Raw genomic sequence first — 17923 nt, forward strand, 5'->3', positions numbered from 1 at the left:
TGGTCCCGGGCTCCTGCCCCTGAGTCTTCCACACTCCACGACTCAGTGACTTCCCTGCCCGGGGGCCTTGGACCCCTGAACCCATCCAGGCTCCGCAGAGCCTTGGAGCCCCCTGGTGGAGAGGACCTATTCCAGCGGGATCCTATTCCAGCGGGATCCGGTCTCCCAATGCTGGAGGGGCTGGAGACCTCTGGTCTGGGGCACCTGGTGTCACCTTGAAAGCTGCATCAGACTCTTGAAGTCGATTACAGTGCAGCCAGAAGCACCCCTAGCACCTCCCTCAGGCATGGTGATCATAGACCCCCACCCTAAGCACCCCAAGAATCATTCCCAACGAACAAATCCCAAGACCAGTCACCATCGGGTGGCCTCAAATTGTCTCAGGGACTCCAAATGATCACAGTAGCCCCCTTTCCTGGTGTGGTCTGGCACCCCTACACTTGCATACACCTTCATCTGTGCTCAGGGCCCGTGTGATGCTCACAGGCATTCACAACTGGTCCCCACGGTTTCCCTGCTTTGGATCCCAGGGCTTTCCTTGGGCTGTGCGTCCTTCGCTGAGGACAGCAAAGGGGTGAAGATGGTAAAGGGCTGTGAGCCCCTCACTGATAAGCAGCAGGTCCCCGTGTGCAGCTTGTCAAAGTTATAAAAATGCACCCATACCCTGCACTCAGTGGATTTTCTAGCTGGAAACAAAGACATCATGTTTATGACTTTTGCTTTCTCAAGTTTTTGGCTGTTGTGAAGGTAGGAAATTTCCCGCTGACCATGACTCTGCTCTCATGCTGCCCACTCCACAACACCTGAGTTGCAATGAGTGCCCTTTGAAAGGAAGGATAGCGTCAGTACAAGGGCAGAGCCAGATGCAAAGCTGGGCTGTTACGTGAGATGGTGATGGCACTTGTGTGGCATAGGACCGCAATGAGTGTGACCCGAGCTACTATTTGCAATGATTCGGATTGAACTTCCTCCCATCTAAGACATGAGAGAAAGGCATGCTCTCATATTTTTTACATATTACTGAAAAACAGAAAATGCCATTGATCCCCAAACTCCCCCCTAGTGCCTGAGGGACCAAAACGTGAAGCTGAGAGACCACGGAAATATGGAGGTGCTTGTCAAATTACAAAATATGCACCACTCTCTGGACTCGGAGCTTGGCCCTTCTAAGTGCTGAATGTATTACAGAGACTGTCGTTAATAATCTCACGGCTCCTGAGGAGGGTGCTGGGACCCTGCTCAGTGATTGCCCAGCCCCACAACGACCCCTTCTGTGGTGCAGACAGAGGTGGAGGCAGGGCTTCTTAAAATCATGGATGCGGCTTTATTTACCAAAGGTGCCAGCCCAGGGCTGGTTCTGCCAGCCAGGCCCTCAGATGGCTGTGGGGGATAGGGGGTGTCCCAGCTCAGATCAGTCCTGGTGGCCACTGGGGCAGTGTTCCCGCTTGGGGCTTCCGCCCGGCGGCACCAACATGGGCAGCAGGTGCCGGCACCGCCATCTCAGGAAGGCACTTTCAGCTTCGGGGTCCCCAGGAAAAACTGCAGGACACGGTCGGCCAGGAGCGCCAGGCAGAAGTCCAGGAGCAGGACCTGGGCGATGACCAGCTTGAACTGCGGGGCAGGGAGCACTGGTGAGCTGGAAGCCCACAGTCGGGGGCCCAGGCTGAGTCGTGGGGCCACGTCCACGGGGCCACTCACCTCCACGGGGATGTCCACGAGGCCAAACTGACTGTTGAAGTCAGGTGAGGAGCCAAGGAGCAGGCCCACGATGGCCAGGAGTGACACAGCCAGGCTCCACACCAGGGGCCTGTTCTCTGGTAGGCTCTCCATGAACGGTGGGCCCTGTGGGGACAGATGGATGGACAGTCAAGTGCTGTGGGGGCCTAGAAAGTGGGCAGGGTGAACTCAGGCATGGGCTGGACCTCACTTTGTAGTTGATGGCAAAGGTGGCCATCTGCATGGCCATAGCCATGATGTACACGGTGCTGTTGACCAGGCTCGGCTCAAATTCCTTGTACAGGTCCACAAACTGCTCCTGCCTGCAGCAACACATGGGGGACAGGGCCACCCTATGACTCTCACCATCCCTGCACAGAGCCAGGGCTGTCCCTGGCTGACTCCACTGCCTGGCTGTGGTCACCACAGGGCAATGTCTGCGTGTGCATCCTCGTGCACCCTCCACCGCAGGGACACTGCCTTCCGCCCCTCCCCAACCCCCATGCTGGGACAGCACTCACTTCTCAGGGCTCCGGGCCTGGGCTTCGCTGTACAGGTAGACGAGACTCAGGAAGTGCACACAGAACTGGAGCACGACCGTGAGGACAGTGTATAGGTTGAAGATGTTGGGCAGGGGCCGCTCTCGGGAGAGAGTCTTGAGGGGCTGTAGCAGCAGGGTGGGGGGTCAAGGTCCAGGCTCACCCTGGGCCTACTCTCCCACCCTGCCTCCTAGCAGGGCTCATGCAGAGAGCAGTCACCAAATCCTGGAGGTTATAAGTCAGTACCCGTCCCTGGAGTCCTGCTTGTGCCCCAGCACCTCAGCCTAGATGCCATCACACCCTCAGCCAATGCCTACACTCCACACAGCAGTCAATGGGCACTTAAAGTCCATCCTCTTTCCCCTTGTTCTACAATAAACCAAAGCCCTCTTTGGGGCCCACTGGGTGTGCATGGTTGACAACACCCACCTCCCACCCTCTCCAGCTTCCAGGGCCTCTTTTGCATCAGCCCATGCCAACCTATAACCTTTCTGCCTACTTCCTGGCCGGTTCCCTCATTCTGTAGGGAACCCTACGGGCTCCCCTGAATGACCATGAGGCTGTGCCCTGTGAGTCACTTTGTATTTTTCACGACACCGCACGCTTTGAGTGGTCTTAATAATTATTTTCCCCATCTGTCCTCTCCTTGTCTGTGGGCTCTATGTGGCCCACCTGAGACCCCAGCTGGCAGACAGTGCTGGGAACCGAGTTGTGCCACTTTGGGGAGTCTCAGCATGTACCTGCCCTGTCCCCTGATTCTCATCTGTGATGTGGGGATGACAGTTCCCACCCTGAGAGCTGCTGTGAGGACAAATGGATGACACGTGGTGGTGTCTTTCACAGCCCATCCTAGCTAGCCCAAAGAGGCAAAGGGACTCGTGGGCTGGGGAGGGAACCCCTGCTTTGCCTGTGTCTCAGCCCACCTTGGAGCGGGAGATGAAGAGGAAGCAGCCGGCCAGCAGCAGCCCCTGCAGCGTGGCCTGGAAGTCACTGAACTTGACGCCCTCCAGGTAGAGAACACTCTGGCTATAGGCCAAGATGAGGGCATTGAGGGCCAAGATCTTGAACATCTGCAGCGTGGTCACCAGCGTGCAGCGGCCTTGCTTGATCACATGGCAGACTGCGGGGGGTGGGGGAGGAAGGTGTGGGCATGGGTGCCAATCAGGATAGGCCTGGGGTGGGCACGAGGGAGGGGCTGGGGATGGGACTCACTGCACTGGATAGAAGACAGCTTGGAGGTGAAGGGTGCAGCGATGCTGGCGTCCCCCAGCTTCACGATGGGTGTGCTCTCGTCCTCCAGTTCCCGCAGCACCTGGCTCAGGCGGTCCTGTGTGGTGGGCGACACGGGTGAGACATGGCCACCAGGGGATGCTGGTGCCCCCCTCCTGAGACTCACCCGCTGGGAGGCCAGCTGCTCCTCGGGAGGCGGGAGCCCCGACCTCTGCTTGGCCGCCCTGGAAGTGGCCCGGACTCCACTGTTGCTCAGGACGGGGCTGTCTCGGGGTCGTCGTCGCCGTTCAACAACTCGCTCGGGGGCGTTGGCCAGGAGTGCCACACCTGGGGGAGAGGCATGTGATTGTATGTCTGGAGCCAGAAGGAGCCTGCCACTCAGGCCCCGTGCGGAGTACAGAGTGCAGAGTCTGCTCACAGGAGCCCCAACTTCCTCATCTTAGCCCATCTCCCCAGGGAGTGTCTCAGAGAGCATCTATCTTACTTTCCACATTTAGGAAGCAACACCCAAACACACAAAACACAAAGGAGACAAAATGAACAGACTCCCTAAGTCTATTGCCAAGGATCGTAATTCTAAGACGTAATAGGTGATAAACACCACAGTTGGTTAATAAATCAGTTAAGAATCTCGAAAGAGCTACAAGTACGCCAGATCGGTTTTTAAACATCAGCCCGATGACTACATTCTGTTGACAGGAATCCAAGCCTATGAACGCTTGGCAAATGCCTCAGCTTCCATTTGTGCATCGCCACTTGTCCCATCTCTCACTGGCCTCTGGCCCTCAGTGCCCACGTGGTCCCTGCGTGGGGCCAGGGGGCCTCAGCAAACCGAGCTGTGTCTGCCACATGGAGCCTCCCAGAGGCCCTGATGCCCTCACCTCACTCTTCCTCAGACACCTGTGTCCCTTCCAGGCCTGCACGTCCCAGATCCCCAATCCCACTGGCCCCTGGCTCAGTGACGTGTCTCTGAAGCTAAGCCTAAGCCCGTGCTGGCAGAACAGCGATGGAAGCGACAGTCCATCAGCTTGAGGGACTCACCCACGTCAGCATGCTTCAGGGCACCGACGTCATTGGTGCCGTCGCCACACATGAGGGTCACGTAGCCCAGCTCCTTCAGGCTGGTGATGACAAACTCCTACGTGGGGAGAGATGGGCGGAGTGAGGGCTCCGTGCCGCCCCCAGGGCCCCACCTGCCCCTCTGCCTCCTCTGTACACACCTTCTGTTTGGGGGCCACGCGGGCGAACACCTGCACGTGGGGAATGAGGCGAAGCAGCTGCTGGGGGTCCTCGGACTGCAAGTGGGCCAGGCCGTCACCCGTGAGGCACAGGGCGTGCTCCAGGGCCAGCGCCTTTGGGGAGCCCCTAGCCAGGGGCAGTATGACACTGCCATCGATAGAGCGCCACACGCAGGGTCGACCTGCAGGGCCAGAGCCCAGGGTCAGGGAGAGGGGTTCAGCCGCTCAGCAAATCCCCCTCACATGGACCTCACATATACGGTCCTAGTCTCATCTCCCTGACGCATGTTCTTGCCCTCACCCCTCTTTATCCCTACCAACCGGGTCCACACCTGCAGCCCAGGAACCCCACAGATTGTTCACCCATACAAAGGATTCAAGAACCCAGAGCCTAGGCCACTGGCCTGAGGCCACATGACAGTCAGATTCAAATCCAGACAGCCTGACCTCAGGAGCAAGGCACCCCTACCCCTGGGGCCTGCCTGAAACCTTCCTCTCCTAGGGCCTGGACACCCTGAGTCACTTCCTCGGGCCAGACACTGCTTACCAACCACTTCCTCTTTCTAGATGGCTGGCCTAGACGTGGATGCTGAGTGACAAGGACGGCTGAGGGAGGCCTTCTGGCACTGTATGGCTCATCCTGGGCTGTCCTGGCTAGGAGGGAAACCAGCCTCCACGTGCCTTTTGTTGTGGCCGTTTTGTTAGACCAGCTTCATCTGCCAATCAACAGTCCCGACAGCCACCTCTGGGCCACCTGCCTACAATCCCTGGGCTCTGGAAGACCATAGTGCCTGGGGCTGGGACAGAGACGACAGAGATCTGGCACTAACGCATTGACTGGAAGGGCTGGGAGATTCTAGAATCCAGCCCAGTTCCCAAAGCTGCAACCTCCTCTGATCTGCAGCCTGGTGACATTCCGACGCATGTCATTCCCCAGCCAGACGCCATCCCTTGGCATCTAACAATCTAACAGACCCCACACCCCACCAGCCGGAGGTGCTGGGGCTGGATGTGCCCCTCAATGGACTCTACCCTTGGGCACCACTTGCAGCCAATTTGGTTACTCAGAAATGACCAGAGGCCATGAGCTCTGGAGTCAGGACACCTGGGAGCAAATCCTCCAAGTACCACTGAGCGACTGAGGTCGATGAGTTTACTTCTCTTTCCTTGTCTACAAAGTGGGGGCCCTAACAGCTGACCTTGTCAGTTTCCTCCTATGGGGTGCGGAGATGACAAGGGTGGTAACGTGCACCGCGCCCTCTGCCTGGGGTCTGGTCATGCCAGCATCCCCGTGCTTACGAGAACCCTCACCAGGTACGACAGCCTGCCGGCCCCAAGGCAGGTGTGAGGACAGAAAACACAGACTGGCTGATGACAACCAACCACCCTGATTGTAAGTCATCGCTGATCCTGGAACCAGTAGCTGCTCGCACGCTGCTGGACACACAGGTGTGGAACTCCCTGGCCAGGGGGCCTGAGCATGCCGACGAGGCAAGGCTATGTTCCTCAGGCCTGAAATCCAGGTGGGCCACCAGACAGGAGCTGTTCTTGGACTCAGGGTCCCCCAGAGCCCAGGGCTCCACGGCGCCTCACCTTTCTCTGTGGGAGGCTGCAGGATCAGCGTTTGTGCCTTTTCAATGAAGTGCAGCTCCTGAGCCACGTGGCAGGCAGTGAGCGGGTTGTCGCCTGTGATCATGACCACCTGGAAGAGAAGAGGGCTCAGTGGGGCAGGGCTCAGCAGGTCAAACTCCAGCCCGGAGACCTGGTGATCGAGTCCCCTCTAGAGAAGGTCACAGAATGAGGTCTTGGTCTCCTGATGCAGAATGGGTTCCAGGGGCCACAATCCACCCCAACTTGGTGGCATTTTATGCAAATAATTCATGTATGCACGTCTTTCTGAAAATACTCAAGCCTTTTCTGTAATACAAACTAAGAACCAGCTATTGGTGTGGACCCCCTTGGCTTGGTAGCTGCCCCAGGCAGAGGGGAACAGATGCTCCAGCGTTTGCACTTAGGGGCCAGTGATGGGAAGACGGGCTGTGATTGCTGAGAGCCAGGTGGGTGCCGCTCATGTCACCACCTCTGTGACTGCTCACTCACCTCCCACGTTCTAAACTGCATCCTGAGTCCCAAACTAGAAAACAGAAACCACAGGACAGATGGATGCGGTCTGTCTGGGAAGTGCCTCTGTATCCCCTGTCCCAGCTCCAGCTCTTCCTGTCTAGGATGGGGTGGAGTGGGGGAACTGCCCTTGCATCCCAAGGATGCTGAGGGCTAAGGAAGCAACTTGAGGTGGGTGGGCACAGGCCGGGTCCCCAGGCATCCTCAAGCCTGGAAAAGCGTTAGCACCAGAGCTGTGACGGAGCTCAGCTGAAATCCAAGAAAGACGTCCTTGCTATTGAGACCTGGATACCCACTCAAACCTGCCCCACTGAGGGGAGAACTGTCCTCTACTGTCACATGCCCCTCTCCGGAAGGAACAAAGACCCACCCACCCGTCAGGCCACCCTTGGGGCCCAATGGGGAGGGGTGTGGCAGCCATACCCGGTGGGACGCATTCTGGATCTCACGGATCACAGCCTTGGAATCGGCCTTCAGCGGGCAGGAGACCACAATGAAGCCAACGAACTTGAGGTTACACTCCAAGGCCTCCCGTTTGACTTCCCGGGCCTGTGTGGGGAACACAGGGGTGCCTTACAACCCATCCCCCCATCACTTCTGAGCTGGTAAGGGAGGTCAGGGAAGGCCCCATCTTTACAGGAGGAACATGTGAGGGTCAGAAGCTGAGAAGTGGGGAGGGCGACCCACAGGGGCTCAGCAGTGCTGTGTGGTTTCCCCACCGTGGGGCCTTTCCTCCCTACGTGGGCAACAGCAGGGCACGGAGCCCCTGTGACTCAGCCTCCCAGACAACAAAGTCAGACACTCCTTTGTTAATCACTGAGCACACACTCACCCTGTTCCTCCTATCAGAAACCCAAACCTCCTGCCCTCACAGAGCTTGCCTACTACCAGAAGCGATGTGAAATAAAATCACAGAAACCAGAGCACTAACTGCCATGAGAAAGAACAGCAGGGGAACGAGACAGACAGACTCAGGGAGCGGCATCAAGCAGGGCGGCTCTGAACGTAAGCCCACAATCTGGTGCGCACTCTGGAAGAATCTCTCAGCTGCCAGGTGTTAAGTGGACTGGATGAGGGCCCAGGTGGAAGCAGATAAAGGAGGAGGACTGACGGTGGAGGGGGAGAAGAAAGCCGATGACCGATGTGACGATGTAGGGCGTGAACGAGAGCTGGAGGCGCCCCAAGACCACACGGTGACAGGGTGGTTGGACAGGGTAGGGGCAGAACTGGGATGGAGACAGGAATCCGAGGTGCTTCCTGGTGATCCTTGGGGAGGTGTGAGGACCCAAGGGTGTAGGGGTAGGAAGCTGGATGGAGGCGGGCCTTGGTTGTGCTCGGCAGAAGTGGCCTCAGGGGCCAAGATGGGATGGGGTCCCCTAAGGGACAGGGCACACAGTGGGGAAGAAGGGACCAAGGACCGAGTGCCACGCAGGGCCTCCAAAGGTAGAGACATGGGAAGAGGAAGAAGGAACCATGCCTGCTCATAGTGGCGCTGACGGGAACAGAAGGCGGTGAGGACAAGGGGCCGGCAGGTGGAGAGCCTGGGCCCTTACCTGCTGGTGGGTGAGATGCCCCAGCTCCTTGTACCCCAGCGCCAAGACTCGGGCTCCTTCCCGGGAAATCTCCGTGTGGATGTGGTGGTAGTCAGGTGGGCACTGGGCGAACTGCAGGGAACGCGGGGGGATGTCACCGACCGCCCCGCGCCCCCCTTCCCCCTGGGCCGGGGCTGGCTCACCATGGAGTGCAGGGTTTCGGGGGCCCCCTTCACAGCCGCAATGTAGCAGAGATCAGTGGAGCCTAGCTTCTCATAGGAGGCGAGCACGGACATTCGCTTTAGGGCACTGGCAAAATGAAAGCGCTGGTGAATTTTCAGCCCCTGAGTTTTAATACTTCGGGGGAATACTTTCTCATCTGGAAACAAATAAGTACGAATCCTGAGGGCCTTCGCTCCAAAGAGGCAGCCAAGCCCCCGCCTCCCCCTTCCACCCCTCTCTTCCCCCCACCCCCAGACCCAGGGCCTGCAGGTGGGGGCTGGGGGGAGGCTCCTCACTCCAGGTAGGGTCAAGGCTGAGAGACCTGTGCTCAGAGGCCCCTGCCTGTGACTTCTGACAGGGTGGGGCAGGCTCTACTCCCACGGGCATGGACTGTCTCAGGTCAGAGGTGAGCCTGTGCCCGCCCACCTAGGGGAACATCACGGTTATAGGCCTGCCTGCCCGAGGTGGACACACAGGTGTCTCCGAGGGGTGCAGCCCGCCCACCCAGGGGTGTGAGAACTGGGCCCAAAGCTCCAGCCCCTCACCTTTGGTCAGCGTCCAGTCCACAGCTGTCAGCATAGCCTTCTCAAGTGGATCACCCACAAGGGTGCCATCATCCAGCTGCATGAGGGAGTGGCATGAGGCCAGGGCACGGTGTGTCTCTACAGGGATGTTAGACACAGGAGTGACCTCCTTCCCGTCTCTGCAAAGAGAGGAAACCGCTTGTTATGGAGTGGAGGGACTCTTGGGACTTGCTAGCCAGGATGAGGGATGGGCCTCCACTCTGTGCCAGTCACTACAGGGGCTGAGACGCATGGTCTTGGTCTTCGTGCCAACTGTGCCCATCTCAGAGACGGCTCTAGGGATCGTATGGCTGCTTGGGGTGGGAGCTGAGCCTCCACATTGCTGTCACACTGAAGAGTACACGGGGAACACCCCCCTCTGCCGCCTGATCAAACTTCAGTGGTCCACTGTCGTGGGTGGGTCTGGGTGGGTGCCGCCTGTCCCTTGAGCTCCCAGAAAGCCACCTGCTGGGGGAGAGGCCCAGGCCCCCCATGCTCACCTGAGCCCGGCCACCCCACGAACGACTAGGCTGTCGCTAGTCAAGGTCCCTGTCTTGTCGAAGCAGCACACCTCTACCTTGCCGGCAAACGGGATCCGGAAGGGTTCCGTGCAATACATGTCTGGGAAGGGGAGGAGCCAGGGTCAGGGGCTCTGCCAGGCCCCAGCCCGCTAGGCACCCAACCCTGTCCCAGGCACTCACAGAGCTTGGCCAGGGCAATGAGGGAAGTGTTGACAGCCAGAGACAACTCGATGGGCAGCTCAGGGGGCACGACCGAGGTGAGGATGAGTGTGCATTCCAGAAACAGCTTGTAGCGGTTCCGGCTGGGGTCCTTGGTGCCTGCGGAGACAGGGCCTGCCAGCCTGGGGGCCATGGGGACAGGTCCCAGCAGACAGGTGAGGGGCCACAGTGCATACCTTCAATCCACACGTAGGCAGCTGCTGCGATGGCAAAGACCAGGAGGAAGAGGATGAAGATAAAGGTCTCCAGGTTGTTTGCAGTCACCCTCTTGACTCCAAAGAGGATGGTTCGAAGCAGCTTGCCCTAGAAGGACAGGGGGTTAGAGGCCTTTCCTGGCATGGGGGTGTGGGGGTGTGGGGTAGGGGTGGCCTCCAGCATCTGACAGCACAGAGAGTCAGAGTATCCCTCTGCTGATGGGGAGGGCCTGCCCTGGGCCCACCAGTGAGTCCTGCAGCCGTGACACAGGGACCACACAGGTATGTGGGAGGCTGCAACTCAGCTAAGGGTTATAGAGACCAGTGGCCAAAAACTGGGGGTTAGGGAAAGAAGTGGTTTAGATGGGGGACCGGGTTTTCCAGAGGGAGGTCTGGCCATCACCTCTACCAGGCAGCCCTCATGCCATTTTAGTGAAGAGTTTATGAGCATGACTCTGTACACCATCCCAATGTGTGTGGCAACAGCCCGTTCTCTGTCTGTGCTCCCCACCAGAAGCTCAGCTGAGGACAGCGGGCTCAGTCTAGGGTTTGCCTCTGCACCCTGCCCCGAACCAGTACCCTCTGTCAGAGTCAGCCCGTGGCGGGGATGTTCTGGGATCCATAAGAGCCACTGTCTCAACTGTCTGCCTCCTGCCCTGGGGCCCACCCTCCCCAGAGCCAGACAAGGGGCCATACCTGGGACGTGTTGAATCCGGTCCTGAGGACGTAGGCCACGCACCCATTGTCAACTGCTGCAGAGACAAACAGAACGAGCATCGCTTGTATCTGTCCCAACTCCCGCACAGCCAAGCAGGTGTTGAGGGGATGGGGACGGTGGGGCCAGAACACCCCCGGATCTCCCCAAGGCACCTACGCTTCAGGCCCGTGGTGGCCTTCTGTGGGGGGATGTGCTGTACCACCTTGGTGCCCCCAAAGATGACGTGGAGCCGGGAGTCGGCCTGGAGGTCCAGCACCCGGTCAGGGCTGAGGTCTTCAATGGGCTCCTGAGGAGAAAAGAGAGGACGGTGAGGGCGCTCTCACCTCGGCCTCCTTCTCCATCCCCAGTCTCTCAAGAGGGGGCCCCTGGGGCTGGGTTGGGCCACTCTGACCCTCACAGGGTTCCCAGCCTGACCTCGTCTTCTCCCCACCTGCGTGTGCGCATCCACTCCTCGGGATCCCCCAACTGGCCTCACTCGGGGTTCACGCTCTCCTGGTTTCTCTTGGCCCACCCTAGTCCGACATCCCCGGTCCCTGGCCTGGACAACCCCCAACGACCTTGGCCTCTCTCTTCACCACCCAGCTCCCCTTCGTTCAGGGTGCAGACCCCCCCAGGAGAGCCGGCAGCTCCATCTAGGCACCGCACCTCCTCTGGCCTCCTCCAGCCGTGCCTAGGCAGGATCCCGGCCTAGCGACCAGCCCTCTCCCTGCTCCACGAATGAGACAGTGAGGCACGTGAGTACACCGAGCACGACCCCTACTCCCCACCCAGCACCTTCATCTGTGGCACCGACTCCCCTGTGAGCATGGCCTCGTCCACGATGCAGCGGCCGCGCAGCAGCAGCACGTCACAGGGCACTAAGTTCTCCTGTGGGGAGCGGCCTGCGGGAAGGGGCGGGAGGGTTGGACGGAAGCCGAGAGAAGGGCTCCCGCCAGGACGGAACAGAACTGTGCCTCACCGATTGACACAATGTCTCCGGGAACGATCTCATCGCTGGCGATGGGCCTCCACTTCCGGCTGCGGTAGACCTGGGTGGAGGGGAGGTGCACTCAGCTCTGCCTCTTGAGAGGGGGCATGATGCAGGTGCACGCCGAGAGCCGACCTCACCCCGCCCTCGCTCCACGCCCACCCTGAGACTGGCAGGTGCCCCCCCGCACCCCCCCCCCCCCCCCAGCAAGTCTCCCTGTTGGCCACACCTGGATCATGTGAGGCTTGTTGCCCATCTTCCGGATCTCTGACATGTTCCTCATCTGCTGCTGCACCAGGGAGGCCTCGAAGGCCACCAACATGGAAAGTGTGAAGACGCTGTAGTACCAGTACTCATCCAGACACCAGAGCCCCACGCAAAAAACCTGCAGGACACAGCCTGTGTGTCCACACCCCCGCCCGTCCATCCACGGGAGCACACGAAGATGGACACCTGAGGAGGCTGGGAAGGCACACCACGGGCTGTTCTACCCACGGCCCAGGCCCGTGCAGACAGACAGACTTTCAGGTGTGGAGAAAGGAGACTGCTCTGGCTGTGGAAGGCCCAAGGAACAGGGTGGGGGGAGAGCCCAAGCTGCTGTTTACCTGGAACACAAAGAAGGGTGCCGTGGCTCTCTCCTTGAACAGCTCTGAGAAGTCAGGCACCACCATCTCGGCCCTGCAAGAGACCAGACCCCACATCTTGTTCACGGCGTGAGGCCTCGGGAGCCCCCCGGGAAACAAGGAGCCAGGAGGGACAGTCCACTCGACCGTGACTAGCATGCTAACTGCTGCCAGCCCTCTGCTCCACAGAACCCAGGTGAAGCTTCTGAGTCAGCGACAGGTTGTTCAGGTAGCCACGCACTCGAGCAGGGTTAGCGCAAGACAGAACCGGTCATCAGACTGGGTGACAAGCAGGCGGAGAAGGAGTACCTGACTGTGCGATGGGGGCCCTGAAGCTGTGCAGAAGAGGCCTGGCTGTGGGGTACTGTGGGGTCCCCTGGGGGCTGAGCCCCACCCTGATTTCGAGAGGGGAGGTCTGGAGCTGAAATTTCCCCCAAACTCCCTCAACGAAAGCCCCAGAATTTGAGGAGTGGGGCCTAAGGGTGTGTTCTGCGGCATCGTGTGTGATAGCCCAGCCGGGCCAGGGAACGAGCCAGGTCAGCCTGGGTCCTCCTCGCCCTGCCCTTAGAGATGAGTACTAGAGGTGAGATGCGAGAAAAAGAATCCACTGTGATAAAAACAAACAATAACAACCGGGGCCCATTCCGCATTGTCAGGTGACTTTGCATGAGGCAGGAAGGTGTGCAAGGGGACATCCCATGCCACCATCAAGGCTGACCTTAAGCAGGGAAATAAGTAAAAAATTTCTTATAAACCTTCCCACTACGTTGCTATTTGAAATAACACATCTGTATTTTTAACGTTTGCTTATTCTGAAAGTGAGACTGTGTGTGCACCTGCATGTGTGTAAGCACAGGGGAGGGGCAGAGAGAAGGAGAGAGAGAATCCTAAGCAGGCTCTGTGCTGACAACGCGGGATCGATTTGGGGGGGATCGATCTCACAAACCCCGAGATCATGACCCGAGCCAAAATCAAGAGTCAGACGCTTAGCCAACTGAGCCACCCAGGTGCCAACCCCCCCAACCCACCCCGCCCCTGCTGCCACCATCTGTAATTTTTAAAAAGCAATGAAGTCAGGGAAGAATTCCCTAAAGGGTCTAAGGATTTTCAGGTCGAGGATGATTATCACGGTGGCAGGGACAGGGGCTCTGAAGTCCAGCTCTGCCCCCTCCCAGTAGCGTGTCGGCACTGGTGGTTTCGGTGACTGAAGAGAAAGCACATACGTACAAGGCAGCTGGCATCGTGCCTGGCACAAAAGAGAGCCAGGGTGATCACTAACAATTCCTTTTACCACTCTTCCTGAAGTGCTGGGAAAAATACGAGGACAAAGGTGACAACTTACGCTCAGGAAAAAAACTTAAAAACAAAGAGAAATAGGACACCTGGGTGGCTCAGTGGGTTAAGCATCTGACTTTGGCTCAGGTCACGAACTTGAGGTTTCTGAGTTCGAACCCTGCATCGATTCTCTCGCTCTCTCTCTCTGCCCTTCCCCTACTTGTGAGTGCACGTGCGTGTTCTCTCTCAAAATCAATAAACTCCAAAACAACAGGGGCGCCTGGGTGGCTCAGTCACTTGAGCATCCGACTTGGGCTCAGGTTGTGCTCTCGCGGTCCGTGAGTTCGAGCCCTGCATCGGGCTCTGTGCTGACAGCTCGGAGCCTGGAGCCTGCTTCGGATTCTGTGTCTCCCTCTCTATGCACCCCCCACCCCCCCACTCATGCTCTATCTCTCTCTCTCTCTCTGTCAAAAATGACTAAACTTTAAAAAAAATAAAACGACAAGACTAAAAATAAATAAATACATAAGCCAGAGAAAAACTATAGTAATTACAAAACGAGGATCAACAGCCAACTCCGGGGCCTCAGGCCAGGCTCCCATGAAGAGCTGCACGCACTCCCGCTGGAGGGCCCTCCAGGGTCTCTGTCAGCAGGCCAGTTCAGGGGAGACAAGACCACAGCACATTTCTCAAAAGGTGCCCGCCATATTCACCTGGGATGTAGTGTTTATGTATTTATTTTTTTTAATGTTTATTCATTTTTGAAAGACAGAGAGAGACAGAGCACAAGCAGGGGTGGGGCGGAGAGTGAGGGGGACACAGAATCGGAAGCAGGCTCCAGGCTCCGAGCCGTCAGCACAGGGCCCGACACGGGGTTCAAACCCACAAACCGTGAGATCATGACCTGAGCCGAAGTTGGACGCTCAACTGACTGAGCCACCCCGGCGCCCCTGGGATGTATTGTTTAAAGGGTGACCTCCTCCACCCCACTTCCTAGGCACCCTGACTCGGGAGCGTGGTGGGGCAGAAATGGGAAAGGGGCCACTGGCACGGCCAAGCGTCCCTGCTGTGACTGTGGGCAGAGCTCCAGCCCTGTCAGAACACGGGGGCACCCTGGGACTCACTTATTGCTCCCAAACTTCTTCTCGGCCGCGCGGATCTCAGAGTCCTCCTGGAAGCCTCTGTTGCTCTGGTAATATGAGAAGGCATTTCCCACAGGAAAGGCCACAGGGAGGAAGCGCTTCTTCTCCAGGGCATCGTAGGAATACTTGATCTTCTGGAATTCGAAGGACAGCACCTCTTGCCCATCTTCGCCCTGTGGGAGCAGAGGCATCTCTGTGGCAGAAGCCCCTAACCTGGGCATGCCTGCCAGTGCCTGGGAGTCCACCCCCCCCTCCGACCCAAACCCTGGGCTGGGCGGCCCAGCAGCAGGTCCCTACCTCATCCCGGTGGAGGGCCACAAGCTCAGTGGAGCCATTGTTGGGGGTCGGCACCACCTTCACGAAGGTTGCTTTGCTGGCGTCGTACTCCTGTGAGAGACAAAGTGCTGCTGCTGAGCCCTTCCCACCCCCCAGCTGCACAGCCCCCACCAGGGAGGCTGCACGCACCGCAGGTCTGGGCGCAGAACACGCCACTGGGCTCCGGAGGCTGGTCCGGCCACTTCCCCATCTGTCATTGAGACATAGACACTACCTGACCACACTGCCGGTCTCGTGTCATAAAATCAGGAGTGATGGACAGCACCTGATGCCTGGGGCGCTGCTGAACTCAAACAGGAAGAAGCCCCCCCCCCCCCCCCCCCCCCCCCCGCATGAGATGTGCCCTCAATGCACATGGGCTGAGCCCTGTCCCAGCCCGCTGGCCTGCTGCTGCTCTGCCTCCCCTCCTTTAACCGTTCATCACGTGTCCTGAAGTGACCAGGGACGACGAGGCAAGACTCGTCCTTGCCTCAGCTGAGGGCCTCTGCACGAGCCGTTTTCTCTGCCTGGAACATGCGGTCACACACTCAGCGTCAGGCCCTTGCTCAAATGTCACCTTCTTAGGAGCCCTGCCCTGGAGGAGGCTCCATGTAAAGGGCCCTCACAACACTCCTTTCCTCGTCCCGCTTTTTCCTTTTGAGCACTGATGGCTGAGTACGAGCTCTACCTCTCTCGCTAACGCCATGAAGGCAACGGCTTTCGTCTGCTTTGTTCGCTGCAGGCCCCTCAGCACCTATGACATGGAGGCGCTGGCTGGAGGTCAGTCAGTGCTCCCTCAAGCCCACGCTGCAGCCAGCTCGCGGCTGCTGGGCCAGCCCACTCAGCCCCTGGGACGTGTGTGTTTGTGCGGGGAGGCGCCAAAGGGTGACCCTCAGTAGAAAGGCCCTGACCCTCGGGGCATTCACTGGCATGGAAGCAGGAGGAAAAAAAACGACAAAGACAAAACATTAAGCGATGAACTTGGGGATGGGAATGCCGCGGAAAAAAAGTGCAAAGTGCTACGTGGGGCCGGCCCCACGCCAGGAAGGCTGCGGTCATTTCAGGCTCTTCTCACTGTGGAACGGGAGGTGGGTGTTACAGTTCTCGCTTTACACAAGGGTGAACTGAAACCCAGAGAGAAGCACCCGTCTGAGATCTCTGATCCCGGACCTGCCTGTCCTAACCCCACAGTCACTCAGCTCCTTGTCCTTCATCCCTGGAGAGGAAGTGAACAGGCACGTTTTTTACCTGCAGGTCAAAAGGCAGTTGGACGTTTGGGGACAGACGTCACACTCTCTCCAATTTCCCTCCATTTTTTGGTCCCTCATTGGAATCTTTCGTTGTCCTGACCCGAAGCCACCAAGCCCGTAAGTTTGAGCCCCTCCCCTGGGATAAGGCTTGTTGGGGAAACAAGAGACTTTATTCTCTCAGAAGAGAAAGAGGACCCAGCCCATGTGTGCAGTCAAAGAGAGTGGACTTCTCTTTCTGCCGCCCTTAATGCTGCTCCCTTTCCCTCTCTTTCCAGCAGACACATGCCTGGGATCAAAGGGGAGACTGGCTGGACCTCAGTGCCCACGGCTCCAAACATGCCAGTGTCATCCAAGGCAGGCCCAGAGAGTGGTGGTGGAGTCACTGATAGTAACTGCTGACCCAGGGCAGCTCTCCCTATCCAGATCCTGGCAGTTAAGGGTCAGAAGTGCTACTGTGCTTCTAAAAGTGTGTTCTGAAAGAAGTCCTCACTGTCACCACACTCAGCTTGCAGGCAGGCATAAAGAGACAAAAAGCAAAAAGCACTTGAAGCCACTTGCTCACAAACTGCTCCTGCTCCTCTTAAATGCTTGCTATGATCAAAGTGCATTTCAACCTAATTTTGGTCCTAGTGTGTGAGGGCCTGTAAACACCAGACAACAGAGCTCTCAAACCAACCTCCACAGACAAGTAAACTCACCCGGCGGGTCTAGCCTCACACTCTGAAAACCAAAGTAGTAGACAGAGACACAGGGGAAGAAAGTAGGACCGTTTCTAGAAGCAACCTAGTACTTGTTATTATGGTCGCTAGCATTAACAAGCCATAACAAAGAAGAACATATGTCGGATCCTACGCTGAGCTTTTTATAGATATTAGCTTCCCGAGCCTAAATGACCACACCAAGGAGGGATTCCAGAAAAAGGAAATAACCTGCGTCAGGGTCGCACAGCAAGTCAGTAGTAGGGCCAGGGTTTGGACACCCAGAGGGCAACGCTGGGGACTCAGGCCCAGCAAATGGGAAGCCCGGGATGGAGTGGGGACCTACACAAACGTCGTGACTGCGACCCGCCGCAAGGTTCGACCGAGTCGAGGGTCAGGCTCGTGCCCGAGCACTTACCGGGGTGCAGGTGAGCGCGCAGTGCGCGTGCACGGACCAATGCCCCGAGAGGACGGTGAGCGCGTGCGCGAGGCAGATGCTGGCGAGCACAAGCAGTGCGGCTTCGGGTATCTGCACCCAGCTGCTGCCCCAGCCCCAGCAGCCGGCGGCCGCGGCGCCCAGCCAGGCCGGGTAGAGCAGACCCGCGAACGGCAGCACCGTGAGGCGCCGCAGCAGTGCCAGCCGCCGGTACGGCCACACGGCAGCAACCAGCTCGTCACCGCTCGCTATGAGCGCCGGCCCGGCGGCGAGGAGGGTGCGCGGCTGCGGCCCGGGCTTGGGCTGCCCGCCGGGCCGGGCCCCGCAAGGCCTGGCCCCGCAAGGCACCGCGTTGCCCACCGCAGCCGCCGCCGCCATCTTTCTCAGCGCCGCACTCGCTTCCG

At 58.4% G+C, this 17923-nt stretch overlaps 1 protein-coding gene across 2 annotated transcripts; it reads right to left on the bottom strand.

Annotated features, from left to right (window-relative positions):
• Nucleotides 1-1301: 1301 nt before the first annotated feature.
• Nucleotides 1302-17923, bottom strand: ATP13A1 (ATPase 13A1). 2 transcript variants are annotated; one of them, XM_043587186.1, is made up of 26 exons: nucleotides 17502-17923; nucleotides 15118-15207; nucleotides 14803-14993; nucleotides 12386-12458; nucleotides 12010-12165; nucleotides 11772-11841; nucleotides 11588-11694; nucleotides 10970-11099; nucleotides 10792-10847; nucleotides 10078-10204; nucleotides 9863-10000; nucleotides 9662-9782; nucleotides 9144-9301; nucleotides 8580-8755; nucleotides 8398-8508; nucleotides 7268-7393; nucleotides 6317-6425; nucleotides 4706-4905; nucleotides 4527-4623; nucleotides 3652-3812; nucleotides 3468-3582; nucleotides 3179-3375; nucleotides 2238-2380; nucleotides 1928-2039; nucleotides 1699-1842; nucleotides 1302-1611 (listed from the first exon to the last, which is right to left on the bottom strand). In XM_043587186.1, the coding sequence occupies exons 1-26, from the start codon at nucleotides 17895-17897 to the stop codon at nucleotides 1501-1503; spliced, it is 3615 nt and encodes a 1204-aa protein (XP_043443121.1). In that variant the 5' UTR covers nucleotides 17898-17923; the 3' UTR covers nucleotides 1302-1500. The 2 variants fall into 2 exon arrangements, with proteins under 2 accessions (XP_043443121.1, XP_043443120.1); XM_043587185.1 differs by having other exon boundaries at nucleotides 3468-3812; nucleotides 17502-17912.

The sequence above is a fragment of the Prionailurus bengalensis genome, chromosome A2 (genome assembly GCF_016509475.1).
Source record: "Prionailurus bengalensis isolate Pbe53 chromosome A2, Fcat_Pben_1.1_paternal_pri, whole genome shotgun sequence".
Taxonomy (NCBI): domain Eukaryota; kingdom Metazoa; phylum Chordata; class Mammalia; order Carnivora; family Felidae; genus Prionailurus; species Prionailurus bengalensis.